The 27,451-nt window shown below is 34.5% G+C and overlaps 1 protein-coding gene across 2 annotated transcripts in view; it reads right to left on the bottom strand.

Annotated features, from left to right (window-relative positions):
• DOK6 (docking protein 6) overlaps positions 1-27,451 on the bottom strand; it is a 245,595-nt gene that overhangs the window by 77,235 nt on the left and 140,909 nt on the right. For both annotated transcript variants that reach the window (XM_032182086.1, XM_032182085.1), the window contains exons 4-5: positions 25,817-25,936; positions 17,402-17,591 (exon numbers count right to left, since the gene is read on the bottom strand). In XM_032182086.1, the coding sequence (XP_032037977.1) occupies positions 17,402-17,591; positions 25,817-25,936 (310 nt within the window). The remainder of the gene's footprint in view (positions 1-17,401; positions 17,592-25,816; positions 25,937-27,451) is intronic.

Genomic DNA, 27,451 nt, shown 5'->3' on the forward strand with positions numbered 1-27,451 from the left:
TTGTCAGATGGGAGAGATTTCTGTACAGTATTTGAGGTAATTATGCCTCCTGGGAAATTTTTCTTCTCATTGCTTGGGCTGCTTCTACAATTGCTGTGTCTTTGCTGTGTCTCTGTTTTAGCCCATTTAGACTAGTGGGGCATATATCTCATTGTTAAAGCTTCAGGGACACTATCCCATTCCTGCATTCCTGCATGTCATATGCTGTCCACTTTTTGCTTAACAGAAGCACAAAAAGAAAGCTATGCCTTTCTCTGGACTATACCAATGACTGAGTGATTATCCACCACCATTGTAACTCTCTAATTCGTTTCCAGCAATATTTTCTTGTCCATCATAAGACATAGTTAAGAGACAGTGGCAATAATAATATTAATATTTCTTCTTCTTCTTCTTCTTCTTCTTCTTCTTCTTCTTCTTCTTCTTCTTCTTCTTCTTCTTGTTATTATTATTATTATTATTTTCCTTCCCCAAGGCTTGGTTTTGATAATAAGCAGGACTCTGTTTTGGACTTTTTTTCAGACCATTTTTATTTAGGTAACTAACAAACTTCCTTGTGTATTTCCATTAAAATACTTTATTTATTTTAGTTACCATTGTGTATCAGAATAAATGTGAAATAATGCTGAAGAGTTAAATATAGTAACTCATTTCCAATGCTAGTTAAAGTACAAGAAGCAGAGAAGCAGATTTCATTGGAGTTGTGCATAAGAAGCAGAATGTTGAGATTGACATAAAATTATGAAATATATCCGTACTTAATGGTAAACATACCATACAGAGGCTACATTTTCTATTTCTTCAACGGTAGAAACTACAGTTAGTTTCTCCTCTCTTAGAGGAGATTTCCTGGTCTAATAAGCCAAATCCCAAATACTTTAATATGACTATATATATGAACTTTATTCCTTCCTGTGTAAATATTAGTTTCATAAAACATCAACAATTTGATGGGGAAGATTGAATGGTGCTGTTTATGCTTTAGCACCTCTAAGTAAAAGTATACTAGCTTGAGCATGCAAATTGCTATCTTGTGTCAGTATTCAATTCACTTTGCACTGTTTAATCAGTGTAGGCAATTAATAAATATGTATATGCAGAACAACCCACTCTGTGGAGATTTTTGACTGCACCCTTCCCTTCCCTTCCCTTCCCTTCCCTTCCCTTCCCTTCCCTTCCCTTCCCTTCCCTTCCCTTCCCTTCCCTTCCCTTCCCTTCCCTTCCCTTCCCTTCCCTTCCCTTCCCTTCCCTTCCCTTCCCTTCCCTTCCCTTCCCTTCCCTTCCCTTCCCTTCCCTTCCCTTCCCTTCCCTTCCCTTCCCTTCCCTTCCCTTCCCTTCCCTTCCCTTCCCTTCCCTTTTTAGATCTTATATATATCATGCAAAAAGGAAATTGATAAAAAACAAAGGAAGGATAATAAAAACAATTGTTGACATATTCTTAAATACACAAGACATTTGCATTTTTTTTACAGTTTAACAGAACGAACAAGAAAATGTTCCTGAAAAATTAATTATCTGGGTTTGTAAAGCTCAGTTCTTGTTGATAATGATGAAATAATATTGAACAGTGTCTTGGAAGATTATATGTCCTTAGCAGCTCTGAGAAAGATAAACCAAGAACTCTTATATCACTATTATAATTTTAGTGCAGAAGTGGCAGTTACAGTTGGCTATACTGCAAAGACACAACTGAAAACAGTGGTCTGAAAAAAATAAAGATGTTATGAAGATGACAAACAGCTAAATGTTTTTGATTAAGCTATTTCACTCAGCATGGTTCAGCTATTATTTTTCATGTCACTTTTGAATGAAAGGGATATAGTCTCCAAGTTCTGGAACATGGGATCATATTCAAATACAGTTATTTGCTACAGGATGTTTGCCACCCTATTATTCTCTAGTGAAGGCAAGCACATCTCATAACAATATTACTCAATTCCTCTCACTGTCTTAAGTAGAAAAACAGGTGAAGCAGCATTAATCTACAGCAATAACACTGATTTTGCCAAATACATAAATGTTAGTGAGAAAACTCAAATAAGATCACTACTGTTTAAAGTAAATGAAAGCATACAGGGACCCTCTGGCCTCTGGCAGTGCATCACTACTTGCTACAACAGAGGCAACAAAACTTAGCAGCTTAGGATCTTCATTTTCTTCTTTTTCCCTTTCAGAGCCCTAAAGGCACCATTATGTTTGGGACTACTCCCAGTGAGGGTGGAAATCCTCTTAGCTTAGACTTGCTAGTGTCCAAGTTGTTTCTTGATGAAATGAGGCACAACTCTGAACTTATTCAATCATCTCTCTGGAAACAGAGTTTTGTAAAGGAGGCATCTGCCAATGTTAGCAAAGTAGTAGCCGAGGAACTAGTGTTAGTAGATAAAATTGTTTATTTCATTTTTGAGGAACTGGGGGTGCTCCAAAGCTATGATACTGGACACTATTGCACATATGCCAACAATATTTGGAGTAATTGATCATGGTCAACCTAAAAGTTCAACCAAAAAGAAGTAATAAAAAAACACTTTGTACCTGCACTTACCAATAATATGATATTAAATATTAAATGTAGGACCACGTTCAAAACGATCTGTAAGATATTTTATCCTATAATGCCTCTACATATTAAATGCTACTGGAAACACTTTGTACCTAATATGATGCAGTCAGATATTGCATTTGTGTTGTTACTCTACTTTTTATGTTGACAGAAGCAGAGGACACAGGCATTTCCTGAAGTTCAATAAAAGTATAAGAATATGTTCCCTTAAGGAGGCCAGGGAAAAATTCTGGAGGGTTGAATGGTAATGAACTAATAAAGTTAACATTTTTAGTGGTTGAGTAAATATTAAGACACTAGAGGTAAAAAATATTAATGAGCTAATATAAAGCCAGGTTCAGTACTATAGAACATGTGAAGAAAAGCAAATTATAGTTAATTATGATATATATTCAAAACATCATCTTTTCCAGGTTATGGAAAATAAAGCTGAATTCTCCCATATCAAAAGTGGGACACACAAAGTGCAAAGGAGTAATGAAGGGAGAACACAGCAGTCTATGCTGTTTGCTTTGTGAGTTTTCACTACTACAAAAGTAAGACATTCCAAGTTTTTTTTTTTTTTTTTTTTTTTTCTTTTCTTTTCTTTTCTTTTCTTCCCTCTTTTAAGTGCAGCATCATTAATGGGTTTGGCCACTTTAAAGCATTTGTGGTCAGCCACTCTGAAACTTTCCGTACACTTTGTTTTTATTGTGATGGGGTTATAACCACTGTTGTTTTCTTTCAATGTCACTCTCTGTCTGCATAATATGAGAGCTACTGCTTTGACTACTTTGATGAAAGAGGAATTTTCAGAAAGTCATATGCAAATATTATGGGCACACAGGGTTGTCCAGAGACACTCACCATGCTATGTACATACACTAATCAGTAATTAACATATGCTAATAATATCCAAGGACTCACCAACACTAATCACAAAACTAAAAACACTGGGGGCAAGACAGGATGGGGATTTGCTAAAAAAAAAAAAAAAAAAAAAAAAAAAAAGCTGGATTTCTCAGGAGCTTACAGTAAGAACAGAAGACCACATCCCTAGTGCATACAGATACAAGCAGTCAAGTAAGTCCTTTGGTGGTAAACTGTATGTGCAATAATAACATTATATAGAAAAATAATTACATGAAAGGCATGGCCCCCACCACAAACATAAAACATTAATTGAACTTCCACCATTTTTTTACTTGTGGTATGTAGAGAAGAAACATGACTTTCCTCCCACTTTCTTTACCTTTTCCTCTTTTACCTAAGCCGAGCAGAATTGAAACAGACATTTTTTCTGTTCTTCTCTCAATTGATAACAACAGCAATTCTATTATGGATCAAACAAATCACACTGCATTTGCCTGGCATCTCTGATTCCAACTTTGACTGTGTATATATCTTTCTGTTGGTGCTTCCAGCAGGGGGAAAAATCTCAGCAAGAATTTCTCTTTAGCCTGATTGTTGAAATGTTCAGAGAAGTAGCAACTTGATAAGAACTTGAGAACCCTCAAAACATTTCTGTAAAATTTTGTTATGTAAAAGTAGACAGTCTTTTCAACTACAGGAGTAAGCGTGTAGGAAAAGGTACTAGTATTTACTTCACACAAAAGGATTAAAAAAAACCAAAGAGATTAAAAAACGAGTGGCAGGTGGCCTGCAAAAGAAAATCAGCACAAGGAAGCATGGACCAAAATGATGCAGAAAAAGGAGAGGAAAAGCATATAAAAGGATGAAAAATAACTACAATTTATTAGTTGCCATTTATAATTTCATATGCCTAATATTCTAATATTCTGATATTCTAACGACTGGCTCACCACATATTTTCCAAGAAGTATCATATTTCTAAAACTTTGCTGGATGGAATGGCTATCCATTTTCTGAAGTTTTGATAAATGCTTATTCCTGACCCTGATTAATAGCAATCAATTACTCTTAGTTGAATATCTGCTATGAGTCCTGTGTGAAACTGCTTACACTGTACTAGAGAAAGAAATGCTTTGGGTTAGTTTCAGTGAGGATTTTGCTTAAAACAAAAGAGTGTAAGAATGGCAAGTATTAGTGATTGCGTGTATGTGCCACTGTCTATTATTTGCAAATATTCCCTCAGTCCAGTTTCTTGCATGGCAGGAGATGCTACTAATTGACAAGAAATGCTCCTTGACAAGTCCACCAGCAGAGAAAAAACACACAGACTTCAAAACAAATATGGGAGAGTAGAATCTAAAAGCATGAAATCCATTTTCTTTAATGCATAGGCTTTTCAAATCTATTTTCTTTAATTCGCAAGCTTTTCAAACACAGCATGCCTGCTCTCTTCCCATTGAATCTGGGGCATTGTTAGAAAGCAAAATGAAAAAAAGCAATCTACCTTTGCTGTGAAAAACAAACAAATAAACCAACAAAAATAACAACAAAATAACAACAAAACAACAACAACAATAACAACAAAAACACTAACGAGTTACTTTTACACTGGAGCTTACTCATCTAGGTTCAATGTTTCATAATTTAAGCTCCTACTGTCCTGCACTGCTTTAGTAATATTTTTATAAGAAATTTATAACAGCCATGGAACTGCTCTGAACACTGGACTGTATCAAGCCCTTCTGTCCATGATTCTGTATGCCAGGTTTAAAAAAATAAATTAAAAAAATCCATTAACTATAGACTTACTGATTTCATTAAACATTTATATATAGCTATCCAAAAAGCAAACACTTTGGAAGAATAGAATCCACTTTGGTGGAAGAATAGAATCATAGAATCATAGAATCATAGAATATCCTGAGTAGGAAGGGACCCTTAAGGATCATCAAGTCCAATACGAAGGACACAATTCCGTTATGGTATTGTGGATACTTCTTATGCAGTGAAAGATGACCACACCTTCCCTAGATATTTATGCATCATAGCTTGGGTATGTTTGTGGCTATTTCATGTATGCCATTAAAACGATTTTGAGTACCCCTGCCAAAAGTCTTTTGAAGTACTTTCCTATTTTCTCACTCTGGAACATTCATATTATAGGTACCCTTCATATCACGGACAGAATATTAGTCTCAAGACAAATGCTAATATACATTTCTATTTCTGTGTATTACTATTTCTGCTCTAATTGTCTTTCTGCTCTGATGGTCCTTTTTACCGGTTATTTGACACTACTTCCACATGCACTGAACACTTTTTTCTTGGCTGCCCTCCATTTCATCTGCACTTCTAAGGCTGAGAGCTAATCATGCTCATTTTTCTTTGTTTCTTTTTTTTTTTTTTTTTTTTTTAATTTCTTTCTCTCTCTCTCTTTTTTTTTTCTCTCTCTGAGAAAGAAATTGGTCCAATGGGGCTTAAAGAAGCATACCATAAAATGACACAGTACCTGTGACACGAACTATTTGAGACAGTCAGTTTGCCAATAACATGCATCTATTCGACTAACTTCTTCTTGCTACTTTGTGCTCAGATCTTCCACACTTTTTGACTAGACGTTATTCCTGAAATGCTAAATGTATTCCAAAAGTTGTTACAGTGCTTCTTTAAAAAAATCAGGTACCTTGCTTTTACTCAGAAATCCCTTTCTTTTTCTGTCTTACCAGCCTATGTATTTCATCACCACATTCCTGTCTCCTCCTCTGCTTCCATGCGCTTAGTTCTCCCACAAAACAGTTTTGCATCAATCTCTTTCATTTCTATTAGTCCCAGCAAGCTGGTCCACTGTGTATGCAAAACACCTTTAACACACTCATGCTATGGTTGTCTCCAGACCACTGTTTGTTTGGATCACTGCTGTCACTCTTCATTCTCTGGTGGCAGTGACAGTTCTCTTAGACAAGTCAACAGAAATATCATCCAATCAGTTTTCACTAAAAAAGATAAGGCACCCTTAATCATCATCTGAAAGAACTTCAGGGATTTCCACTGTGTCATCATCTAAACTGTCCTTCAATACCATCACTAATGGTAAATGGTACTTATCAGAGGGTTTCAATTTTGTTTGTTTCTTTTTATATACTGTATACAAATAAATGCAGTTTTGCACTTTTATTTACTTAATGCCAACTTTTATGAATTTTGAGGCATGATATCATGCAATTAAGGAAAATAAATTCTCTTCTGTCATTCATCCCAAGATGCTGTTTTCAAAAAGTATATCAAAGATCATTTAAAATATCATTTTAAAGGAGGGATATTTTCCCAGTTGGAAAGACATGGATATATCATAGAACCATAGAGTAGCTTGGGATGGAAGGGACCTTAAAGATCATCTAGTTCCAACTCCCCTGTCACGGATGCTATCCACTAGACCAGGTTGCCCAGGGCCTTGTCCAGCCTGGTCTTGAACACCTCCAGGGATGGGGCATCCACAGCTTCTCTTGGAAGCCTGTTCCAGTGCCTCACCACCCTCTGAGTGAAGAATTTCCTCCTAACATCTAATCCAAATCTCCCTTCTTTTAGTTTAAAACCATTCTCCCTTGTTCTAACATTATCTGACTAAGCAAAAAGTTTCTCTCCATCTTTTTATAAATCCCCTTTAAGTACTGAAAGTCTACAATGAGGTCTTCCCCTAGCCTTCTCTTCTTCAGGCCGAACATCCCTAGCTCTCTCAGCCTTTCTTCGTAAGAGAGGTGCTCCACCCTTTGATCATCCTCTGGACCTGTTCTAACAGCTCCACAGCCTTCTTGTGCTGGGGGCCACAGACCTGAATGGAGAACTTCAGGTGGGACCTCACAAACGCAGAGTAGAGAGAGACAATCACATCCCTGGCCACCCCTCTGTTGTTGTAGCCCAGGATGCAGTTGGCCTTCTGGGCTGCAAGCACACACTGCTGGCTCATGTTAGGCTTTTTGTCCACCAGAACTCCCAAGTCCTTCTCTGCAGGGCTGCTCTCAATGACCTCTTTACCAGGTCTGTCCTCATGTCTGGGATTTCCCCGACCCAGATGCAGCACCTTGCACTTGGACTTGTTGAACCTCACTAGGTTCACATACTCCCACTCCTCAAGCTTGTCCAAGTATATATGTGTATATATCTATCTTTAAAATGTGAAAATCTGTTTTGTTGCACTGGTTCAAGCAAGTCATGCAAGTGCAATGTTATATTTGACTTTTTGGCCACTGACAGGATAATCAACTAGATGAAGCATCTTGGTGAGTTATAGCACTGTACTGAGTTTTCTTCTAAAAAGTCAGGAAGATCAAATGATGTCTGGAACTGCTGAGACTGAAGGATTCCATTAGACTCTGCCTTTCCCTCACCTCTTTCTAATAAGATGGAAGCTTTTTAGAAAATATGTGACAAGTGACTACTCATAGCTGAAATAAATCACACACCATCGCACTATTACTCAGAGTACGGAATTATTAATAGTGCAATAATAGCAATAACTTACTGTGATAGTGAAGAAGTATTATTAGGAGGGACACAGTAGCTAATAGCATTTCCTCTAACAGGGGCTAAGGGACATACCTTCCTTCAGTACCTTACAAATAAGTGGAAGATTAAAAGAGCCTGTGGGACCAGTCAAGCCCACCTCAAAAATAGCCTCACTTTCTAGAATGCTTCTGAGCAGGCACTGTGTATAAAGTGCTCTCCATCTCCCTTATGTGACAGCATTTTAAGAATTCTTTAGTTAATTTAAATTAGAATGAGAGAACACTTAGCTGCAGTAAAAGACTTGAGGGGGGCACAATAATGCTGGGAAAGCTGTGATATGGTTTTCAATTATTACACATTTTTCTCTTTAGGAGAATGCTTTGTGAAAACAGAAACTGAAATTTAGCACATGGACATTTGTATTTCACCAGAGTATGCCATCACTATCTAAAAAATAAAAGGAATTACCCACAAATTTTAAATTTGATAGTTCTTCCAGGCCTGGCTATTTATATGTATAGACATTTTGCTACTGTATTGTATTCCCTATACAATTGGGAATAATACATATTTTATATTATTTTATAAGTAAAATACATCTGTAAAATATTTTTTCATGTATTTGTAGCAAATAGTCCCAAAACATAACTTGGATATCATTAAGAGTGCAGACGTTGAGAAGTGATGAGAAATCAGTATCAGTTTCCGAGAATGCTTTAAATGTTTTAACCAAAATATCCAAAGTGTTCTCTGGTATCTATGAATATAGAATTAAAAAAAATATATAAAAAAATCACAAAAAGCAAATGAAAGAAAATTCCTCATCAATTTACTGTTAATATTACTGTCTTGGCTTTGTACAGCTATAGCTTTTTACAGTGGAGAATATTTTGTTTTTCTAATTGACGGCATAACTAATGGAATTAATAATTAATTAATGAAATTAATGGAAGTGAAAAAAACTAATTTAATAAAAAAATAATTTCTTTAATGATTATTGATTGATTCATAAATGACATTTGAAATAAGTATAGTGGTAGAAAAAAATTAGTACCTTATACAGTCACACATATTCCAACACAGTCGTGGGTGTACTGAGTTCACACATGCAAGTATATATGCAAAAGTATATAGGTAATATACATGTTTATAAAGTTCTGTTAATAATGGCATTCAACTTAATAATGACAAGAAAGAATTCAATGCCTAATAAAAAGAACAACCATGGACATTCCTGCACTACAGTTTCTGCTGTCACATAGTTACTATATCCAGAACACAGAGGTACTTCTGAAACTGCTGTACTGTTCTGTCAATGGCATCATGGGCCCAAACCACTCCAATGAACCCTTTTTGAAGCAAAGAAATCAGTGGCTGCCCTCATTCTCCACTAGTGATATGTCTTAGTAAAATTAAATAAAAAGATGTCAATAGGCATTTTATCAGTGAACATATTATTTGTGATAACAATGAATTAACACTAGCTGAGAACAGGGAATCTGGCAGATATTAGTCAAACCCTCCAAGACCAGCCTGCTGACATAAGCTTCTCAGCTCCTGAGTCATGGCTGACACTTGATTCCAGAATAATCAAGTCCCAAGACTGAGGGAAAAATAAAACTTTCATTTGCAGATTTTCATGTGTGACACACAACAAACAACTGTTCAAACATTCCAATGACCTTTAGAATAAACCTATATGCCAGCCAAAGCCTAGGAAACACAGTTCCTGACAACAAATGAAGCCTACAAATGTTTAAAAACACACCCCTCAATGCTTCTGCAATGCTCTGTGTGTGTATGTGCAAGTATGCCTTTGCACAGGTTCCTACATATTCATGAACAAGACTCTTTTGTTGTGCAAATTCCGCCCTTTGCATTTTGATTACTTCCTTCTGCATTTGTGCAGTACACAGCACATAGAGGATATTTCAAACCTCCTCGGCTGATGGTACTATACTCAAAGCTTTGAAGAAAAGGAGGATTTACTTGTGTTTAGCAATCTTGGTGGCTAGATAGTCTCTGTTAAAAGTGTTGCTTTCTGGATTTCCCTGTGTAAAGTATTTAACAGTCTCCTACTGTCTGTATAGGTAATTAGCTGCCTAGTTTCAGCATGAAATCAGCTCATGAAAATTGGCTTGGTAGGGGTTGCAGCAGTGTTTAAAAGCTAAAATAGAAACCCTGTCTCTTAATGTAAATGTTATATGTATAAAAATGAACACCATTATGAAATTTATTAGCATTTTGTATACATGAGTACTTGAGTTGTGCTGTTGATTTATTTATTTTTTAAATGGATGAAACAGCATTTTTATAGCTTTACATTTCAAATCTGAGATGTTTCAGTTGTCCTGTATTTTGAGGTAGAATATTAAAGGTTAATACAACTCCTTCAGAGTAAAGGACCACGTGCTGGGGCATCTACAGTTATTCAGAATTGCTATATGAGACTAATTTTTGCCCACTATGGAGTTCAATGGTTAAAAAGTGTAGTAGTAATAATAATATAGTCCTAATATGATTATGAATGTATGAATTATTTTGTCTGTTTCTTCTCACACATTACATAGCAATAACCTCATTAGTCATATTCAGCATCAGGAATATTAATGCAAAAATGGATGCTTTCAGTAGAGCAATGTGTGAAAAAGGGACAGCTGGAAAATGGTAAGTAAATATCAACTCTTCTGGGCTTATATGTGGATGAAAAGCCACCAGAAAGCAAAATGGTGCGTAATCTCAAAATATTTCAAAACAAGTCCTATTTTGATTATGCCATAAAAGCATGTTAGAAGGCAGAAATCAAATTGTGCACTTCAATTGGAAGGCATAGTTCCTGTTATCTCAGGATCATCAAAAGGAATATAACATGCTGTCCACTAACACACTAGGCTAACCCAATACCATTAGTGATTTCATTAATAACTTTGTAACATTTAGATCATGCCAAAGATACTGCATACCTAGTGATTAGCTGAAAAGAAAAATTCATGCTGGGCCTTCTGGCTGGAAAATATAAAAATAGGAGACTTCTATAAATACCACAGAAATGACGAGATTTGTTTTGAGCTGCACATTTTTTATGTTCATTAGACAAACTTCAGGTGACCTTTTCTAACTACGTATTTTTCACTCAGTGCAAATTTGTAAAGAATTTTACTGCTTAGACAATAGAGAATCAATGAATTCGTGGTGTTTTCACTCCTGTTGATTTAGCATTTATAAATTTGTTCATTACTGTGCTACAAAACTTCAGCTGTGGACTTTGCTGCCCTGTCCTAGGAGTCAGTGACTTTTCAATCTATTTGCAATAAAGTTACAGCTTAATAAAAATACTTTTATTCTTTGAATAGATTATCTTTCTGAGATGTGATTGTTTTTCTCATCAACAATAGAGCTTTTACAGCAAAGTGGAATGTCACAAGCATTCTTCGTGAAAGTTTTGTAGGTGTGTGTATACATATCATGGCTGAATTTTTAAAACAAGGACTAAAGGAAAGCAGAACACTTTAGAACACACAGTAGAAATGTAGCATAAAAAAGCTAGCATATAATCCTTTCTGTCTGCCTTAGTTGGTTATGTTGTGAAGAATTTTATTTGCACGTGAGTTTTTGTGGACCACACTGTGTCTTACCAACACAAAAGCAGTCTTAGCCTTGGCAGAGAACAAATGCAATGAGCACTTTATAAATAACTTACAACAAATTATTACTATTATTATTATTATTACTATTATTCCAATAAAAGAGCTCTAGATTAGGTGCCATGATCGAAAACAGAATAAGAGTCATGTAGATGAGTTAAATGCACAACTCCTTTTTAAGTGGGACTTAAGTAAATTAGATGACTAACACAGAAATTCTTCCAGGTCAGAAACTGGGCAGAAGGAAACTGAGAGCTGGAATGAAGTTGCAATGGAAAAAAAAAAAAAAAAAAAAAAAGTAGTAATGGAACTACAATTACAACATATTAGAGTGTAACCCTGGTACTTCTGAAAGCCATGAACTAATTAAATCTTTTCAGTGGTGAAAATGTCACATCTTAAAACTAGAGCTATGTGATTACTCAAAAAAGAAGGGAAGGATAGAGACAAGATATTCTTGTTTTGTTTGTTTGTCTTGTCTTTTTTTGTTTGTAGTTATATTCAGATTTTAGCAATACATGCCACTTTCGGTAAGAATACAAAAAAGAAGGAAGAGGCAGTGAGAAAAAACAGAAAACAAAACCACATAAAATTCATGTTATAGCTTTTTAAAAAATATTTAAAAAGTGTCACAGAAAAACAAACAAGCAAACAAAAACCTAACAGTATACAGTAGTGGATACTGAGAGATTTGAGTGAGTGTTTATGTGAAATTATAAGTCTATTTTACTGCAGCTCCATGTGAATGCTCATATGGATTATAAACCCATAGAATTTACAACTTTCAGTGATATTCTGAATCTATGATTTAGGTTCATCTAATGATTTAGATTCATCTTATCACATGATTTAGACAATTCACCAGCAATCAGGATTTAAATGCTTTCCTTCAGGGAGGTGTAGACCTGAGCTGCTACATACACCAGCATGTGAAGTCCCAGAACTGTCTCAAAAGGCACATACCTAAGGAACTTCTCCTCACATAAGGGAAGAAAAAGAGGATGTTTCCCAAAACCTAAGGGTTTATCGACTAATGCTTTTCACATTCACACAATCACCACAGAACACCGACAGACAAATGAAAGATATCAGTCAGATGTAGTGCCTGAAGCAAACATTGAACTTTCTGCTTCAGATAACCCTAGCATCTGTGTATCTACCACTGAGAAAATGAGTATGTCAGTTGTGGGTCGCATACACAGAAAAGAAAATCTGAGAAAGTCTCATGTAACCACTCTGCCATGCTTGAGCTTTATATTTTTTTAACCAAACAAACAGATTCCATATCTTTGAAGTGTCATGTGTCATGGAATATCACATTTCATTACTTTTTTTTTTTCTTTTTTTTTTTTTTTTTCTCATGACAGAAACACAATCAAAGACAAATGAAGCAAAAGTTTAGTGTGATTTAATGCCACAGTATTCACACTATGTTCTTCAAATGCAGAGCATGAATAAATTTAGAAATATTGAAAATCATTTAAATTTCTACACCTTGTCTATGAAATAGAAGAAAGTATATTTCAGGAAAAAGGAGGGTGTAGTGGATTCGTGGCTCCTTTTATTCTTCTTGAAACTCCAGGAGCATATTTACCTCTCTGCTCAGTTGGAAATTAAAGGTATTTGACAAAGTTTGGCTTGGCATTTCACAACATATTCCCATATTGCAACTTCTCACTGTACTTAACTTGACTTCAGCTTGACTGTTTTTTTGTTTGTTTGTTTTTGTTTTCAGATATCTCAGATATTAACAGACTTGACTACACAGTTTTCATACATAGCAAATATTGTTTAATGTCCATGGAAGAATTGCAGCAAAGTGGAAAAAAAAAAAAAAAAGACCATTTCAAAAACAATGAAACATCCATGAATGTTTACTTTACACAGTACCCTACCCCAAGATATGAGAAAAAATTATGAATTCTTAGGAGTCTCCTCTTACGCTCCTATAAAAAGTGCCTCAGCCAGCTTGTTTTGCCAAAAGGAAAGCTTGGATAACTGTTTTTTTTTGTTTGTTTGTTTGTTTGTTTGTTTGTTTTTCAGTTTCCATAAAGTAAATTTTAAACATTGTTTATGGACTTTAGAATGTTTGGTTTACATCAGAAAAATGAATTCTGAAACTCTGGCACTGAAAACAGTCTTCACATCTAATATGGACCTTGAGATAATTTATCTGTACCTATTTTACTGCTTTACCAGCATGTTTCTTAGACTGCATAAAATTAATTATTCCAATGCATATCTGCATTATCTTCATCTGGACAGTTGAGTAGGCATAAGGCATAAGACAAGTTCCATAAGGAACTTTTTTGCCATTTCAGGGTCAGTCAAGGATTAACACCCATGTGAAGTGGCGATTCCATAAATTCTAAGAGAAACTTGCACAGATTAACTGCATTCTTAGGCACAGTGTCTCCAACACATCCAATAACCAAAATAATAACAATGAATTATCTGAACACGTTACCTGTGTACAACCTTAAGGAAAATTGTTGATAATTCAACAATAAAACCAGCCAAGCCAATCTGAAGCTTGTTAGGTGGAAAGCCTGGCTCTTGGAAAAAGTAAATGCTTGGTCCTTTGGGGCTCTGAATTACTGAATTCCCATTCACTATACCAGATGTACAGCATTAATCAGTACAAAGCCATTGTAGTGCCCAACAGAGATGTGAATTACTATTTTTTGATCAATAGATTAAATGAGTGGGATTGCTCTTAATAAGATACTTTAAATAATGAGAATCTCACCATTCTGCATCAAACCACACAAGCCACATAAGCCACACAAAATTGTTCTTCCCCCACTTTTCAGCAGAGCTTGAATAGCGAAGAATGCAAATGACTAAATCAGTTTGCAAGAAATATTTGCTTTCACCAATTTGCTTAATAATGAAAAGTAAGGATAGGTCTAACTTTGTAGCTAGTACAAAGATACATATTCAGAAACTTCAATTCAGTGGAAAAAACAACAGAAAATAAAATCTGTGTTCGTTCTACCCATGATTTATGCATACTCTCAATTGTGTACTTATTAGATTTCATTAGATAAATGAATACTTTAATTTTATATATCTGAATTCCTTTTAAATGCAAGACAATATGCTTATTAAAGATAAATTTAATTGCCTGAAAGATTAATTCTGATCCACTTGTTTGTTATAGTACTTTGTTGTGAATATGTCCATTTATTTTAATGTGAGGGATATTTTTGTGTGTGTGTGTGAAAGTAATACCAAAATTGAGGTTGGATAATAAATAAATAATTATGAAAATGAGCTCTTAATGTTCATGCAAATTGAGCACATACATATATACTTTAGCATAACTGCTAAAGCTCAGTAAAAAATAAGAACCTATTTCAAAATATTTCCTTTAAAGAAATTGCCTCTATTTAATATTTAAGCCTTGGGGAAAAATTAAAGCAAAAACACTTTTACTATGTAATATTCTCATAAACCATGGATGAACACTTTGCTTCTGATAAGACAGCATGCATCAGGAATTTACTGTACTATATATCCTAGGAGATCAAAGGACAATGATAAATTCATGTCTCAGGAAGATAAGAAAGAAGATGCTGATTGAAAAAAATAAAAACCCAAACAAATCAACAGCAGATTTTAAAATGAGCATTAGTCTTTATAGTCTTCAGATGTTATTGAAGATACTGATTTTTTCTCTAGTCCTATTTTTTACCTCCATATTTTTCTGCCAATCAAAATCTAGTCCTTACACAATTCCAAATCAGACAGATTAATCATTCCCAAGCAAGTAAAAGGGACAAATCAGATCAAAGTTAATAAAACATGACAAATAAAGGCCGAACTAGCTCATACTAATAAAATACAGGAAAATAATCCAGTTTCATCATGTTGCATGGTCTGTGGATGTAGAGGATTGTGATATTTAGATACTAGTATGAAATTTAAATACTGTGGGAGACTTGAAAAAGCAGAGAGATAAAGCTCATTTTTCCTGAATAAATACAGTCACTATATATAGACCAGTACAGAAGGCAACCATCCTGAAAAAGTTAGAATTTCAGGATGGTATAGAATGAAATTTTTCATAATGAAAATACTGTAGAAGAAGCACACCCACATTTTGAACACTGTATTACAAATCAACTTCAAGTGATTAATTTGAATTAGTTTTAGCACTTTAATTTTGAGTTAATGATGATTCTCATTTCCAAAGAGAGTTTCCTTCAGAATCAATTAAGAGAAGACAGATAGATATACTAATCTGTGTAAACAAACAGTTCAATCATTATCTTTTTATGCAGAAATCACCCCATTCCCCCTTAATAGAACACATGCTTGAGAATACAAATTTAATCAAAGAGTTAGATGAATGGGATATTCAGAAAGAATAAGATAAAGCTAAATCCTAGTTTCCTCTCCCCCCTCGCCCCTTCTTTTTCCCTTCTTCTCGAGTAATATGGTACTGATCGGTAATTTCTGGTGTTGAGCAGGCATGTGCCTTTTAGTTTCCCATGAAGTAGTTTAAGGCCTGAGGGAAGTTATGATTTACCAAATGATTCTTACTAAAACTGTATACTTGCATGAACCCCACAGTTTAATCACTGAAATTAAACTGAAACACGGGTCAGCCATTGCTGATTTTTGGAAAAACATTATTAAATAGAAGAACGAATTATGTCTTCATGATTGTTAATGTTGAAGTTATCACTGAAAAATAGCAGAGCACTAAGACGCTCTGGTGATCAATTTGGATATATAAAGTTATGAATTATTATAATTACAATTATAATAATTATAATAATATAATTAATATAATATAATATAATATAATATAATATAATATAATTATAATATAATTATAATTGATGGGAATTATTATAATTCCCATCAATAAGAAGCTGTATAGGAATTTTGCTTGCTACCCAATTAGTCTGTGGAGTGTATTTGATATGTCTTTTTGTTTGTGATCACCAACTGTATTTCCATGAATATTTAATATTTGTTACTACAATGGTATTTCACACACTGAAATTTGTATCAAGTTTTTTAATGAGGCAGTGTGGCTAACAGAAGAATGCAGAAACAATGGTAATTCCATAGATTTCTCCAAAAAATTCAAGTCTCAGCATAAGGAAGACAGACTTCAAAAAGTCTAGAACCACAAAATGAAAGACTAAACATCACCAAGGAGAGAATGTATCAAAAAGAAAAGGCAGTGAACCTAATGACAGGAAATGAAGACATGAAATATACTAAAAAAGACCTGAAAGGGAGACAAAACAGAGCTGCATGGATATTTAAAACTGTTCTGAGAAAAGAAATGGCAATGAGGATTAAAACTGCAGGCAGAAAAATAGAGCTAGCCTTTTTATGGGCTTACAATGTTCTCTGTACTCCTGCTTGCAGTTATATACCAGGGTGGCAATCAGTCATCAGAAACACCCAGAAAAGTAATATCTACTGTGATGGAAGCTATTCCACTGTATGATGAGCCTGTTCTATATTCCAGAATTCACTTTTGTATCAACTGTACTCAGATATATAGCACACTAGTGTAGAAGCATTGTGAGACCCATAAAACCTAAGAATGACAGTTCAATGGCAGTTAAATAAAAATCAGAGGAAGGGGAGGTGACAAGCCATAAAGTTTAAGCTCATTTTAAATATGAGGTATATTAATGTTTATTTCGAACACTGGGCTGAATATATTGAAAAGTGATATTCAACAAATGGAAGTCTATGGAGAAGCCATGTATTCCATCTTTCTTACTTTAAGATGAGAGGCTAATCTAACTTATCAGAGTGCTTCCCAAAAATCATTGTTTACTTCTTGGTGCTGTTTCTCCTTAACTCTTACCTTCCAGACTCAAATGTGAACCATGTTGAGTCACGTCCATATCTCCTCAAAGAGCTCAGAGGCCACATGACCAGCTTGACCTTGGCATTGTGGATGTCCCAGAGATAGATGTTTTCATGTGTGATTTGCATTGTACATTCCCCATAGATATCTAAATTTGGTGTAGGCATAAGATATACATTGAATCGCTCTGGAAGACAAAAGCAGAATAAGGCATAGAAGGTTTAAGCAAGATTTAACATTGCATATATATATATATATATATATATATATATTTACAACAATAAAGTCTTTAGTTACCAAAGGTTCAGATATCAAGGCCAAATTACTAGCCTGTGAACAGTGGTGGGGATTCACTGATGCCCAAGAAGTGTTGCCAATACTCCAAGAGGAGAATTTTCATTTCATTTTCAGTATAAATAATGCAGCAGACTGAAAGATCTTTCACACATGATCTTCAGAGTACTTTTTAATATATGACTCCAGCAACTGAACTGAAATCTGCATCCTTACAGTAAGGTCCATGACTTTGCAAATAAAAATTGCAATGGCTTGAACTCTGATAGAGACTCCTCTCTCAAAGAATAGAACTATAAGTATCTTGGCAAAACAGGTATATACAATCATTGCCCCTTAGAACTGAATTTGAAAACCCAGGTTTACCTATTGAAGCCTGTTAATAATTACTCTAATTATTTTCCAATTCAGTAAAATTCTTAACACTTTTAATAATCGATTTATTGAAAAATCTCATTTAACACTACATAATATTATGGTCTCAACATCAATTTCTATCAGCTACACTTCTACTTCATAGTGCTGTCATTGTAATACGAGTTCAAGGGCATTAACAATTTTCTGAAGTGCCTATATTGCGAGTGAATTAATAAGCAAAACAAAAACTAACTTAGAAGAAAAAATAAATAAATACACATACCATAATAATAGCAAAAAGGTTTTAAAGCAAAATGTAATTTGTTTTGAAGAATAACTAATGTTACTTCTACAAAGAAAGGAAAACAAAGTTCAGGTTGTATATTTGGAAGTGCAAGAGTATTTCATCTCTAAAGGCACTGAAACATTTCATTTTTGAAACAGGTTAGTAATGCAAAGTGTCAATACTGTTATATTGAAGGGTGTTGGCAAAAAAAAAAGGTAAGAAAAATTAGAAGCATGAACATGATGAATGCTCATTCTGTGAACAGGACTAGAAAACTGTACTTTGAAGGGATGCCTGCCAGAAAGTTCACTCCTAGTACTTAACAATGAATGATAATTTGGCATGGAATATTTTGAACACACTATTTGCACTGTATTTTCTCATAGTGTTCTTTTAAAAAGGAAGGAATTTAAAGTAATCAGAGGTATAAAATGAGAGAAATAATCATAACAATCAAAATAAGATGCAGCTTCCAGTTGTGTTTGATGGTCAATAACTCCAACATTATGACTCCATTTTAAATACTTTGTTACATGTACTTTTCTGACAAATCGGTGAAAATATGGCAAATAAGTGAGTTAATACAAAATATGCCAGAATTGTGTATGAGAGTGTGAGTGTCAATAAAGTAACAAAAGTTTGGCTGAAGAATTAATGGAACAGCTGGATAAGCAGTAAGATTTGCTGTCCTGCATAGCTGTATGAAAACTTGTCATCTACAATGTTATTCTGTTTTAGTCAATTTCATTTCGTCCCATTAATGACTCCTCAGCTGATTCACTCTGTCTCATAGCCATTCAACCTCTTCTCCCAGGCTCCAGTTCTCATTAATCAAGCTAATGGTCTTATCCCTAAAACTTGTATTTTAGGACTAAGGTAACAAGTGCAAAACTCCTGATGTTTTGTAAAAGTCTTCCAATATACAGCATAAATATATAAGCACATGCTGTTGAAATTGCTGAAAAGAACTTCCCCTAACTCTCAAGAGTTATGTGTTAGGCACAGGTCAAATCTAATGTCTACTGAAATAAACGGAAATCTCACGCATGGAGGTACAGGTCAATGACTGCATCAGAAAAGCAATTGTGGAGAAGATACCATAATTTACAATGGAATTGTATATATTTGCCCTTTTTCGGTATGCTGCTGTGATGAGTCATACAAAACTGCCTAGGAGGTATGCAGATGTGATTTTATCATATACTAGATTCCAATTTTACACTACCGTGCTGTTGCTTTCAATTACTTACCTCCAGTATTTGAAAGAAAGATTCAGCATATCAGCTGCTTCTCTAGGCCTCCCCATTATACAGAAGTTACACAGTGTGCATGGGGGGGAAGGCACTACTATATGAGAGGTGAAATCCTACCCTTAACTCTTCACTGACATAGTACTTGGACAGCAGAGAAAATGGAAAGGTGCAATTATTTTCCAAAGCAGACATTAAATTATTGTGTTGAAGACACAAGGCTATTTCAAGCTGTTTTAGAAGCCATCAGAACACACTCAAAATGCTCAACTTCTCTAAAGCATTTGAGGACATTATTACATGAGGGATTTTGAGGACATACAGTATCTTTGAAAGGTCAAGAGATATTTCTTTGTTTACTTTGTAGTGGAGGTTGGTGTCTAAGGTGAGGTGTCATGAATTAAAGAAATTCTGCCTGATGGAAGTGACCATGAGCTGCAGGGCAAAATGTGGGACTATTAGAACTTATTCAAACTGGCAAGAAAAGAAAGTGTACAAATGTGCTTTTGAAGCTAAAATTTACTAACATTTTAAAATAGCAGGAAATTGAGGACATGAAAAAGTGTGAATACTACTAAATGTTTTCAAGAATTAAAATGTAGGGTCTAATTTGTCCATTTGATCAAGTTTCTAGATAATGTTAATACAATCATTCAGTTTTTAGAGGGAAGTTTTGCCCTTAAACTCATACTGGCAAGAATAAGCATTCATAGTCTAGATTTGGGATGTCTGGAATCAGTTCCACTTGAATTCAGTTTCCAGATTTTCTGCATCACATTGAATGAGATATTTAGTTTGTCTGTGGATCAGTCATCATCTGTGTATCAGTGGGGTGAGATAATCATTGTCCACTGGGCGGTCAGATTAAATACATAGAAGTTAATGAGGTCCTCAACAAATAGGGAACTGGAAGAAACCAATCAAGAAGATGCTATCCTGTTGCATAAGTCAAGACTGAGACTGAGCAGGTGAAGTTCCTCACCATTTTAGTATTACAATCTTGCTCTCTCCTCTAAAACTGGTAAGAGCAAAGTTCAGGAAGTGCAGGACTCCAGCTGAAGTAATATATTGCCACACTGTTTTCAGTGTAGCTGCTCTTTCCCATCTCCTTGAATAAGCACAGCAATGCTTCGTCATATACTTTGTCTACATAAAGGTGTTTAGCATTTGGGCTTTGGCAAGTACATGACCTTTAATAATGGTTTCCAGAGAACAGAAGAGGCTTTGTTAAAATGGGCGTATTGACTCAGATGGAGACTTGGTGGCAGCTATGAAATGCTCTCAGTCTTTCAGTTTGAAGTGCAGCTGTACTAGGGAACAAAAAATGACTGGGAGGCCTAATAATCCTGGTTCTAATCATTTTATCACTGGATGCCTTTGCCTAAATCATCCCAGATGAAGAGCTGAACAGACAACATTCCAATCCTGTAATCCAGAGGCTTCATTTCATTTCAGCTTTAATGTGAGGGAAAAAGTGCTTTCAAAAGGAGGCAGTCAGGTTGGCCAGATCCATATAAGAAGAGGCTTTGAAAGCAAACATTCACATTCTGTCTGGAAGAAACTCTTTCTTCATCTAGGAATCTTATGAAGCTATTATTTTCAGGTGGAAAGAGAGCTCCAAGTCTTGGTCACAGCACTGTTTGTTAAAACAATTTCTCTTGGTTTAAAAAGTGAGGAACCATGGTTTTAGAATTAAAAAATTATGGCTTTGATTCTGTTAATAATGTGCAGAAATGCTTATTAGCATTTCAATGGAAATAAAAAAAAAGTTATCATTAATTAATTATCTTTAATTATTTCACTGATAGTGAGGTAGAGAAGAATCTGAAAACTAACTGTCTTACCCAGCCATTAAAACTGTAAATGCCTTTATTTTCTGGAGAAAAAAAAAAATCAAATAATATAAAGTTGCCTTTATTTGGGTTATCTTAAAAAAAATACACACACACAAAAAAAAAAAAAAAAACAAAAAAAAAACCATACACACAACAACCCTGTAACAATTGATTAAAGATAACAGAAAATGAATAAAAAGCATGTACAATGTTTTCATGTAGAAAATCACAAAAAGGACTTGTGCAGACGCTAGAAAATGCCTTAAAACAGGTCAGCTATATGAACTTCATTACGAAATCCCTATGATTTGGCTGTAGTTTGTAATCTCAAGATGTAGCATAAAGAAATAACTTGTAATCCTCTTCTGAGGATTTAATTATATAAGGAGCTACATTCTTTTCTAACAAATTAATGAGTTAGTGGCAATTAAAAAACAGAAAGCAGGACTGCAGTATGGTGCAATCTTTTTAAATAAAAAAGGAAGATAGAACAGTTATGAGAAAGAGAACTTTACAAAGGAAGTAATTTTCTGAGATATCAATTGAAATATTAGGCAGGGAGTGAAAGAAATAAAAATTAATTATCTTTCAAATATTTATAAAACATTTCCAAAACAAAACAAAACAAACCAGGTAAAGCAACACATAATAGAAATGCAAATACATTGAGATTTGGAAATCAGGTCACCAGTTTTTCCAAATGAAGACAGCACTCTACATTCATGTTTTCCCTATCAGCAGCTTGAGAAATCTGAGGGATATCTTGAGAAACCTAAGGGATATGAGGTGTGTATATATTTATATACGCTCACTTATATATACTCACAGGATAGAAGACCACTTGTCATCATTGTTATAAACTGCAACTGAGTCCAGACTTTCTTTCCAGAAGTTATTACTGTGTATTGTTATTTGTCCTATCATTGTATATATAGCTCCACTGCCATTATACTAATTTGGTTATCTAAATGTGATGTAGTCTTTACTGGCTTTGATTTAATACTGAATTCTCTTTCCTTAAAAAAATTATCTAAATGGACACTCACAAATAGTAAGAAACTGTGTCTGCTGTGAAAATAAATTTAAACAGGAACAGGGTTGCTTTTATAGGGCTGACAAATGCTACCAAATCACATGCACTTGCAGAAGAGAGAAAGTAAAATGGTTGGAGAGAAAGGAAGCTTAATTTCAGTTTCAATAGAAACTGCATATCACTGTAAACTATGCAGACATTAGTTGTGAGCCTTAGATATAAAAAGTAAAACCACCTAAGGGTCATTTTCCACAGTGGAGTTTACAACTTTAATGCTTGTGGTAGTACTTGAAAGTAATAACAGAGATGAAACTCAGTGAGAAGCTTTCTATTACTGATGTGCTTTGCACAGGAATCACTTAGAATTCTTCTCTATTCTTCTCACAGTAGCCAGAGGTCTCTGCTATAAGCAGTGAAGATCTATAGTTTGGCTTTTGTAGCTACAATCACCACAGAACTGCTTGGTGCTAGAGGGTCAAGCAACAGTGCAAAAGAGAACTTGCTAACACCTACTAAACAGCTCAGAATGAAAAAAGGAATTAATCTGTTTCAGATTGGTGTGCTATCATGCATTTTATCCTCATGTGACAGAAATACATGTATAATGTACAGCCTTTTAACCATGACATTTGCCCACTAAACACCAATTCTGCCAGTCTTTAAAATAAATAAACTGTTTTGCAAATCGTATTGTTGCATTTATCACATACACACAAAAAAAAATAAAATAAAAGTCTCAGGAGAGATACAAGAGTGAGAGTGGGAGGATAAACAAACTCAGATGTAAGAAAAATGAATGTTAGACAAATCACACACACAAAAAAGCATATTTTTCCTGCCATGCATTTTCATATGTCAATGAGTCTTTGGGTATAAAAATTATCAGTAGCATGTAACACAGATTTTTTATGGCCCCAGGGCATATGTAATAACAATTGAGAGATTTATTACTAACCCTCCAAACTAAATATGCTGGTTGGTGTGTGTGTGTGTTTGTCATATCAAATGACTAAAACAGAGACTACACAACAGAAAACCTTCCCTCTTTTGTCAAGGGATAGTAGGCTTACTTGATCCCTCTACTGAATACTCTTAGATGCACATGCCATATATCACATAAATGTCCTCTAAGGACAGGAATGTGTAAGGACTTGGAGAGATGAAGAACATAGAGTATTAAAAATATTATTGCCAAGACAAAGTGAAATATCTTATGAAAGAAAACTCATTAGGCTAGTTCTTTTCTGATCAGAGAAGTATCTATCAAACTGTAAACATTTCACAAACTCTTAAGGGAAAGTAACCATTTGAAAAAGATAGCGGGATGGATGGGGTTAACACCTGCTCTGTAGGGATTAGTGGTTTTAACATCCTGTCATGTCTAACATCCTGTCATATCATTTAGATATAAACAGCATAACACTATTACTCAATTGCTTTTAGCCCTTAAAACGTCAACAACAACAACGACAAAAATCTAAAACTGTAAACCCACTAATACTGTAGTTTCTATGAGAATACAATCTATGGTCTTGCTCAGGTACTAAGGGAAATCTTTTGTTCAGTCGGTGACCTGAAAGAAAGCCTTTGTATGGCTACAGAACATGTGTGAAATAAGGTGCTAAGACTTCTTGATTCTACTCCAGATTGTACAAACTATATGTTTGCATCTCTTTTTCAAGTAAATTACTACATAGACTAACTCAAGAGTCAATCTCAAAATGAGTTTAACTTATACTTACTATGTGTTTTGAAATAATGACATTCAAAGATAAATTATCGGTGTACAGTTATTATTTAATGTGAAAATAACAAAATTACCTTGGCAGTGATACAGCTTCCATTTTAAAAATGAGCAAGAATTCAGATGTATTATAAATATACTCACTTTTCATGAGTTTTAAATTCAAAATGTAACTTGGACAGACCTTTCAGTTTCAGGTCAAAAAGAACCTCAGTAGTCTTTTAAGAATTTTTTAGATGTGTTTTGAACTAAAATTTTTGATAGTATGCCTTTATGAGCATGCAAATTTACTCTAAAAGCGAGAATGGATAAGTACTTGGACAGATGAAGAACATAATGTATTAAAAATGTTATTATTAGGACAAAGTAAATTATATGATGAATATATATGAATAAACATGAGGAATACTGGCAAGATAATACATTTTAAATTTTAATTTTTTATTAGAGCTCCCAAATGATTCCACCCTCTGATCAGCCATACTTTGTTAAGAGGGTGGTGATCCTTTAGGATAGCCAGATAGGATACGTTGAGTGGTTTCTAATCCTTATCACTTTCCTACGACATAAGTAGGAAATATACTTTAAGTATACTTCTATACTTGTACTATAGTTTGAGACGAGTGGTAAATTAAACCAAGTCACAAATTAAATCCTGCCTCTGATAAAAAGGAAAGGAAACGACTTCACAAACATTTGAACTTTCTTTAAATCACACACAAAAAATACCTGATCTTTGAATCAAATTTCTTGAAGATTTCTGTACATTTTATGCTATTAGGTTCAGAGATGTCCAGAATCTCATAAGAAATTAATACAATATAATTGATATAGTGCTATTCATTCTATAATTTAATTATGTCATTTTTTATAATGATATTTTGCTTGTTTTGTTATGACCATTGAGGCAGCTCATTTTATTGTTTTGTTAAAAGCTATTGGATTTTATAAAAGCATCAAGACAGTAATTGATGTCTTGAGTGATGTAATTTAGGGAGGAATAAATGAGCACATTTTTTGTTTGCCCTCATGTTCATTAATAGGAATTAAATGACAGGAAAATCACAGATTTTGTTTTGTTATAGCATATTCCACCCACTAGCATCCTTCCTGTGCATGTGTCTAAATTTTGGTTCAAAAGACTTACAAAGCTTGGGCTTAGTACTAGCACCTGCCATTGTCCTTTCCACCTGTGTTTGACAACATTTAGATTTTGATTTTTTGTTATTCTAGGCAGATATGAGTTTAAAGCAAATATATTTTGTAGTCCGAAGTGCTGTTGAAATGTTTATCACTGCCTTTTAAAGGCTGTGGAACAACAGCTACTGCTTTCTTCCACTGCTTCCTCAACCAGAAAGGTTTTTATCATCCTTTCCCATGAGAGGAAAATGTGAACACAATGAACACATGAAGTTTATGCTATTTGGTGTAGAATTTAATATTTATTTGTAGAAAAAAATATGATTAAGCCTTGAAATCACATCCAACAGTTTAGTTTATACATCCAACAGTTTAGGTAATAGCAAAAAAAAACCCACAGACACAAATACCAGCAAAGATAACATAGGACATCAGCCAAGAACTGATATAGGAGCACTTACAAAGTTACTTACCATTTTGTTCTCTCTGAACTCCAGCAGCAAGCAAATCTGGTTCCCCAAGACTTATATCATTGAGCCTGGTTCCTAGACACTCCATGCAAAGATGTTTGCACCATTCCTCTGCCTCTAATTCTGAAAAAAACAATAAAAATAAATAAATATTAATGTTAACATTTTACTAAAAACAAACAAACAAACAAAAACAGTAACTTCTTAAAAACTAGCTTAAGTTAGTAACAAAAAAATTCCACTTCTATCTCTTAGTCTTGATTTATGAACTTAAAAAAGGGGTTTTACACTATGAGTACTGCAATTCCCATTTTCAGACTTAGGGATAGGAGGTGGAGTTAACAGAAAAGAGAAAATACTTGTTTTCAAAACAATATCTTTCCAGAAGGCCTGCCTGAAAGAAAAATGCAATTTAGAAAAAACATCAAACATAATATCTGAAATAGTCTTTAGCTCTTTAGCTGAACTATTTAAAGAGCTTTAGCTCTTCAGCTGAACTACTGAAAAACATTCTTTTTCTAAAGGTTCATATTTTTCTAGGGGTAAAGGAAACAACAGCAATAAAAAGTTCTTTAAATGCAAAATTTATTCCTTTGCTGTACTGAACACCTACGCCACTCAAGTCAGACTGAATAAGGAATTCATTCAGTTCTGCTCACCTCTTTTTGGTCTAAGAGCAATTTAGGCATTAGCTGGAATTTTTGTATGAAAATTCAAACCCTCCTCATCCTTTCTGAGTCGTCCATTGCATCCCATTGATCTTTATCTGAGAGCTCCGTATCTGCCAGTTTATCAAGATATGAACACTGTCTGAGACAGCACAATAGCTGCTCTCCACACCCACTTGCATTTCATCCACTTTCCAAATTTAACATCACAAAATGTCTGGTATTGGTCAAACAAATATCTCAAATGGGTGTTCACATAGTGTGAAACCACAACTAATAAAAATCATGCAGCTAGGCGGGTTGCCTTTTATTACAGAGTAAGTGTCACCTAAGGGAAACTTTCTGGAGAGCAGGCTGGGCACCAGGCCCAAAATGAAAATCCGTTGTCATAGTCTATATCTGATCATCCTTAGGACTGGCTGACTCCAGTTATCTAGAAATGTCTCTATTAAACTGCCACTTTTTTTTTTTTCCAATTCCTATTTTTGTGAAGATCTGGAAAATACTTTGGTACTTTGGTGACAATCTCTCCAATGCAGTGCTGAAATTCAGAAACAAAAAAAAAAAAAAAAAAAAAAAAAGGCATCTAGTTATGATGACTCACTGTAATTAGTAAAAAATTATATCCAAGAAAAATCTTTCCATGCCTAATTGGTACAGTCCTTGAATCCTTGCACAGATCTCAAGTGACAGAAACATTTGCTGGACAAGAAAGGGAGAAAGGCCTTTTTCTTCCAGGTTCCCACAATATATTTGGAAACATGGATTTGTTCAGGGCCCTGAATAATCCAGCCATAGATTGTTCCTGAGTTAATCTGTCTATTGGCTGACAGAGTTCCCAGACAGAAAGATCAAATGACCGAGTCAGTTTGGGAATTTTTGAGACTAACATGACTGTTGCTGCAGGGATATAATTTTATTTATTTATTTATTTATTTATTTATTTATTTATTTATTTATTTATGAGTGC

Source organism: Aythya fuligula, chromosome 2 (genome assembly GCF_009819795.1).
Source record: "Aythya fuligula isolate bAytFul2 chromosome 2, bAytFul2.pri, whole genome shotgun sequence".
Taxonomy (NCBI): Eukaryota; Metazoa; Chordata; class Aves; order Anseriformes; family Anatidae; genus Aythya; species Aythya fuligula.